At 46.0% G+C, this 7,500-nt stretch overlaps 1 protein-coding gene across 1 annotated transcript in view; it reads left to right on the top strand.

Annotated features, from left to right (window-relative positions):
* LOC105908813 (FERM domain-containing protein 4A) overlaps positions 1 to 7,500 on the top strand; it is a 78,185-nt gene that overhangs the window by 30,900 nt on the left and 39,785 nt on the right. Inside the window, 1 exon segment of the mRNA XM_031565205.2 lies at positions 5,099 to 5,164. Within this exon segment, the coding sequence (XP_031421065.1) occupies positions 5,099 to 5,164 (66 nt within the window).

Below are 7,500 nucleotides of genomic sequence, written 5' to 3'. Positions count from 1 at the left end.
TATTATATTTTTGAATGAGGGATTTCGAGGAACCAATGTGAAATCCTCCCAGGCGGATATCCATGCCTTGGATTTGATGAATGTAGGAGACCCCTTTCGTTTTCTGTAGCTTATTCGGTGATATTACAAGCCTTTGTGTTATTACGTTAGTTTGTGTGTGTGCAGTCATTCCTGGCCTTGTAGACGAGTGAATACACAGACGATAAACGTGTATTAGCCTGTTCAGTGCAGTCTGACTAAGCAATATCAAGATGCACGGCGAGGTCTCTGAGGCTAACAGAAAAGCACTGCTATTTGGGCTATGACCATTCTCTTTCCCCCAGTAAATTCCCGCAGTGATGGTCAGCTGTCAACAATTTAATGCGTTTGATATTTCAGATGGCCAACAGTAACGACCAACTCCACCTTTCTTGAATGTTCTAGAGAGAGAATATGTAGCCCTACACCAGAACAATAATGTATCATTGTAGATGGTATGTTTGTTGTTACATTGTTACATGCTTTGACCCTTTCCTTCCTGGTACCACGAGCTATGAGGTATTCCTCAAGGTGTAGCTGTGTAGACACTCAAAAATGCTGTTATCATGTAAGCTACAGTAGGTTACAGTGCAATGCACCAAAATGTACAGGACCGAGTTTGTGCTGCTCCTGAAGTTTCTTAGCGAGAAGGTCATGCTGTTCCTTTGAAATCAGTGTAGATTCCACTGAGGATTGATGACCTGATCTGAATTCAAAGTGAACAGCACTCTGTTATGCAAGAATGTGGTCTTGGGCAACCGCCCAGCTGTTCGGTTTTTAATATGTAAAGTGACTGAACAAACGTGGAACCTCAATCTCAGACATGTCTGTGGTGACACAAACTAGTTAGAGATGGCATTTCCGTGGCACCACTAGATTGAGTACAACATCGGTATACAAATAATCTTTATACAAATACAGATCATATTTTTATCTTGAGATATATGTGTCACATCCATAAATATGACATATGACAGGAATATGAACTGAGGCCAGAGGAGTGGTTTGGAGGTTGCACAAGATTGGTCAGGCACTGGTCTGGACCTCAGTGACAATAGCCATTCCTCTCGGGGTCAGACAGTGTCAAATCTCAGTTGGAATTGCCCAACCCAAGTGGAAAGTTGACCGTTCTGTGTTACTCCCTCACACATGCACACACCACACACACACACACCAGAACCTACACCTTGCACAGTGTCACACTTGCCCAAACCTGAGTTTCACGTATGGTTGTGTGTTTGCTGAGAGTATGGCCTCATTTCACCCCCAGCCAGCATGGACTAAAACACATACAAACACACCACCCTAAATCTGACACTGGGCTGTCAGAGAGTGACACTGAAATCACAGCAGCAGGAGGTTCAGGTCTCCGAGGAGTTTTATAGAGACAGTGCTGATGGAAACAGTAGGCTCTGACCCAGTGATTAAACATGGACGCCTGTCTTGCTCCCAGGGATATGTTACTCCTATTTCCATTCCAACCTTACTGTCATGCATGTGACTCAACTGCAGTAAAAGCTGTCTGTTTAATTAGCGTGGCATAGTATATCTGCACTAAGTCTGGGCTAGGCCAATTGTGTGGTCCTCAGAGATGATCCAGCCAAACTGTTCCAAGTGGGTTTCCCCCTGTGCTTTTTATGACCAATAGATAGTACTTAATGGTTTAAATCCCTGAGCCAGTAGGCCAGTGCTTGAGATTTCACCACTGATTTATAATAAAAACACATTTTATTATAGTCAGTTCACATTAATGAGTCAGAGCACCTACCACATGAGAGATATTCATCTACACAAACACACACACACACACACACACCTGTAACACATTTCCAGAAAGTGTGTGTGTGTGTGTTTATGGTGGGTATGGGAAAGTCACCGCGCCTTGTGAGAGGGGTATATGCTGCTTCACAGGTCGGTAACAGGTTCTCACCAGACTGTCTGGGTGATGGAATCCCCACCCCTCTTCCGGCAGGGTGCCCTATCGCAAAGTTGTGCAATGTCTCTCTCTATCTCTCTCAATCACCTTTTGTTATGTCTTGAGTGTAGTGCTCCGTGCTGTTGTAATGTTTTGCTGAAGGTAGGCGTTGAGTGCTAGATGTGTTCTTGGTCTCTCCCCCCGCTCAGCCCTAGCTTTCTGAGGCACCTGCATGTTGGCACACACACACACACACACACACACACACACACACACATACACAAACACACACACACACACACACACACACACACACACACACACATATGCTAACACCCTTGTCGCCCCTCTGCAGTGGCTGAGGAAACGTGAGACCCTGGGCTCTTTTCTTAGTCCACCCCCATTGTTTGTGTTCAGCGAGGACCTGCAGTACTGTGTGCAGAACCGGAGTTCTCCCGCCCATTAGAACATCAGGACTCTGCCATTAGAATTTCCCCTTTACTGTTTTCCTTCAGGGTACTCTTTTTTCACTTTCAAATGACACAGAAAAATAGATGAGCTTGCGTGGCAGGGAGGTGGATTAATTAACAGACACAGAGAGAGGTTTGACTTGAGTTAAAAGGTTGATACTTCACAGGCATCACCACACACACACTGTCTCACATACACACGCACACAGACATGGACACAAATCCATTTTGAATCTAAACAGGAACCGGAGGACGAGGCTGGAGCGCAGCAGCGCTGAGGTGATGAATTGTGACTGCCGGGTGCGTGTGTGTGTGTGTAGTCTGCAGGACTGCACAAACTCATGGCAGCTGCTATTTCTGCCAAAGACAGACCCGAAACAGAAAAGAAGAGACAGAAAGAATTAAAGATGTAAACCACAGGATTGGACAGAGGAAGGATACAACTGAAGTACAAATCGGAGACATGCCGAAAACAAAAGGGGCTAATGATTTGTCCGGAGGACAGAAAGAAAGGGTTGGGGGTTGGGGGGGGGGGGGGGGGTGAAAGAGGAATGGGAAGCCATGTGTTATTTTCCCCTGTTGATGTTTGCCACCACACTCACAGTGCAGCCCAGGCTAATAGGTTCCAGCACACAGCCCTCCAGCACAGGTGCAGCTGGGTGGGAGCCACCTGACTTTGGGCTATTGTTTCCCACTCTCTGGCAGTGTGTTATTGTGTCTTCAGGTCCAGGCACATAGGAGGTTGTGGATGTGTGTGTCTGTGTGTCTGTGTGTCTGTGTGTCTGTGTGTTTTGAGATTCGGTCGCAGCATGTGGAGTCGGCCACACAGATGTTTCCCGAGCAACTCACTTCCACCTGCTCACACTTGGATGTTTGCTACTCAGCTTGACAATGAGAATAGGTTTTGTTCTAGCGCATATGTGTGTGTGTGTGTGTGAGCCTGCAGAGAGGGAAAAACAAGGAAACAGGGAAGAGAGAAAGAAACGAGAATGTTGGGAAGAGTGACAAGCCGAGGGTAGGATTAGAGCGAGAGAGAGAGTGTGTCTAAGTGTGTGTGTGAGAGAGAGAAGACCATGTGTGAAAGGCAGTTGATTATTCCATCCATGATTCTGGCTGTGTAAACCAAGTGTTGTCTGAATCCAGCTAGGCCCAGTGGGGGACCTGCTGGTCTAACACATGCACATACACACCCACCCACACACACACATCCGGGGGGGGTGAATCAGTGTATTTAGTGTGTTTGCTTTTCCCACACAGTGTGTGTGTTTAATATTTATAATCCTTAGCCACGTTTCTCACAGACTGTGAGTCACATTTGGAAGGGCAGAGGATCCAGTCATCTCATCTTAATTCACAGACCGCTTCTAGTCCACGCACAGAGGTTCTTCACCTTGCTCCTTGCGAGAACCCATTTCGGTACTCTTTAAATCACTGCCTTCAGAACTACCTCATCGAAAACAATTCAGTGGATTTTCCTTGAGGGAGGAAATAGTTTTATAGAGCTTCCATCTTCACATCCTGAGGAGGGCAGAACACAGTGTGTGTGCCTATGTAGATTTTGTGCAGATATTGTGGGATTTGGACATGTTTTCTTGCGTGGCGTTGCTAATCTGTATTCGCCTGTTGTGCTGCTTTGTATGTTTGAGACAATCTGTGCTCTCTCTCTCTTTATCTCACTCTCTCTCTTACTCCTGCTCTCTCTCTCTCTCGCTCTCTTACTCTTGCTCTCTCTTACTCTGTCCAAATGAAGGATATCCTCAGATGGAGGAAAGCCAGCTAAATGAACCCCTACACCCTAACATGGAAATGGCTGCCACACACACACACACACACACACACACACACTCGCACTCGCACAACACTCTCAAACACAACACACACAATTACACTGGTCACTTCTCTTTGATAGAATTCTGCAGCTTACTTTCTGAGTGTGTGTGTGTGTGTGTGTGTGTGTGTGTGTGTGTGTACAGGAAAGCAAGGCATCGTGCAGTGGAAAGGAAGTGGCTTTAGTGAAGGATATAATCGTGAATTGTGCCCTCATGGCAGATACACTGCTCATTCTGTGAGTGTGTGTGTGTGTATGTGCGTGTGTGCGTGCGTGTGTGTGTGTGTGTGTGTGTGTGAGTGTGTGTGGCAGCTATCTTTAAGAAAGTACATGCTCTGCAGGCAAATTGTGCTGGCAAATTGGTGTGCTTTAGGCTTCATGTGTAGGCTGTTCATTTCCTTCCCCCAGCTGAGTCATGTGCTTGAAGCATGCTTTCTATAGGCGATTGTGTGTGTGTGTGTGTGTGTGTGTGTGTGCGTTTGTAAGGCATCATGTGGTAGCCTCTACCACACTGAACCTGATGCATTAGTGTGAATTAAATTGCATGACGATGCTTGAGTGGGACTCAACCATGTTCATGTGTGAGTTTGTGTGAGTGTGTGTGTGTGTGTGTGTGTGTGTGGATGTGCGCGTGTGTGTGTATGGGAAGAATGTTTTCTGCTTGATGACCCCATATACACAGTTCATTTCTCACATGCTGTTTGTGATTCTGTACTCTCTCTCTCTCTCTCTCTCTCTCTCTCTCTCTCTCTCTCTCTCTCTCTCTCTGTCGTCCTCACACCTCTCTATGTTGTCAGCATGTATCCTCTAAGGCGATCTTACGTGAATAACCCCCCTGTCTCTCCCCCTTTCCTTCCTTTCTTTCAGATGACGGAGGGGCGGCGATGTCAGGTCCATCTCCTGGATGACAGGAAGCTGGAGCTCCTGGTGCAGGTGAATCTCTCTCTCTCTCAAACACACACACACACACACACACACACACCCATGAGCATTGGTATGTCAAGGAACACACTTTTGCCTGTCATTATGTTTTTACAGATCTCCTTAAAGTGTCGGATATATCCCTCCGCTAGTGAGATTTCCTTTCCTTTATTAGCATGTGGTTTGGGAGTGAACAACACTTCTACAGGTCACTCTGAACCATAGGCACACGCTAACTGTTTACAACAGTGATAATGAGGAGATGGAGTAATTAAATGGATACTTAAATTCTCAAGGGGGATATTATTTCCAGTTTAGGCTGAAATTATGCTGTGATAGGGCATCTACCTAGATGTTAATTTAACTGTAAAATGTAAAGGCAGTCATAAAGAATGTGTGCCTGTGAATGTATATGAATATGATTGTGAAGTGCATGTACAATGCAGTCGTTTGTGTGACTATTGTTTTTACAGTAGCTAACAGCGTTAGCTGCTTCTGGTTTTATCATTATTGCTTTGTATCTATGCTCGTTTGAGAAGGGAAATCCTTACTGCTCCTTAGAGAATGAATTACTGTCGGTGTGTGTGTGTGTGTGTGTGTGTGTGTGTGTGTGTGTGTGTGTGTGTGTGTGTGTGTGTGTGTGCGTGTGTTTGTGAAGGGGAAAACCTTAAGGCTCTGTTTTATAATCATCTGATCTGTTTTTCACTGGACGGTTACCGCCCACCCCTTCCCCCACTACTCCACACTCTCTGTCTTTCTCACACATCAGTACACACACAGCTACACACAGACACACAAACACACAGACACACACACACACACACACACACACACACACACACACAGACATACTGCAGGCATTACTCCAATTGCTTTGCACCTTTAACTTTCTGTGTGTGTGTGTGTGTGTGTGTGTGTCTGTGAGAAAGGAGGCCAGTGTCAGCTCAGCTCAGCGTCAGCATCGTTAAGAAACAAACTCAGGCAAAGGCCGGTCTCCATAACGACCCCAGTCAGCTTTCCCTCTCTAACCTTCCCATCACTCCCCCCAGCCATAGTATGGTGGTTGGAGTAATTGTAGAGTTCAGGGGAAATGTCATCCTGTCGACAGGTCTAGTCTTCACTGCTGTCCCCACACGCGAGGTCAAATTCCCAACATACCCAAAGAGTGATTACACCTGGAGATGAGGCTTAATGAAAGCGTGATTACATTCCACCATCTGACCTCTGCTGCGCTGGCGCGTAAGATAAAGAGCAAAAGAGAGGGGAATGTGGCTGCCACATGGCATAGAGATGGCGTGGTTCTGATCGAATCACTGCCATCCTCACTTCTGACGCTGGAACGGATCAGACCCAAATCTGTCCCGGAATGAGAGGATCTGCACCGATCCGGGTCTGACTCGAGAATCAGGTGCTGTCTGGGGTGGATGGCTTATGGATTAATGTTAGACAGATTATGTGTCTGTACGCAAACACACTCACACATGCACACAGATACACAACAAACACACTTAATAATGGCTGCCCACAAGCGGAGCAGCAAACAGACTGTTCCTGCGCACATTCACAAACACGCACACACACACACACACACACACACACACACACACATACACACACACACACACACACACACACAAATACCTTCACACTGAGCCCTAATTGAGGAAGTGGGTTATTTTTCCCCACATTGCTGCGCTTGATTAGATTAAACTGGTGCGCTGATTTATAGGACATGTGGGACGCAGGCTACCCCTCTGCATTCAGACTTGGGGAAACTCCATCACCTACAGCCCTGTCGCCTGATTAGTATGCAAATAAATGAGAAAGAGAAAGAGAGAGAAAGACTCCATTTGGAAACTGCTATGAGGAAATTAAGTTTCCTTTTTAGGATTTTTTAATTCCCAAAGACTGTTATGTTAATTACAGTTAGCCTATAGCCCTATGATATGCAGACTTTGCTGTGATCGGGCTACACTCATTTGCATTGGCCGCGTGTTAAGTTGGTTCCAGTTCTGACAGCACTGCTCCCAGTGGTCCCACGTGATGGAGATGCTGCAATGGGTGCAGAACAGAAAGAGGAAAAAGCTGAATTTTACAGTCGGATCCACTTTGCAAAGGATGCACTGGATGCATGCAAGATGTCTGTCATATGCACAGAAAAAATAAACAATCTGCCAGGTTAGCCCAAGTAAAATCAGACCTCTGAAATAAATTGTGAATCCTTGGCAATGATGTCTTCCACTATCCCCCAGGCCAAAGCCGTGTGTCAGGTCTGCACCCCAGTGCCATCCTAATATGTGAAGCTCACATAAAAGACAAATGTAGTCTCTATGAAAGCTTTGCTCTGA

This window comes from Clupea harengus, chromosome 3 (genome assembly GCF_900700415.2).
Source record: "Clupea harengus chromosome 3, Ch_v2.0.2, whole genome shotgun sequence".
NCBI lineage: Eukaryota > Metazoa > Chordata > Actinopteri > Clupeiformes > Clupeidae > Clupea > Clupea harengus.
This window is presented reverse-complemented; position numbering and strand designations above follow the sequence as displayed.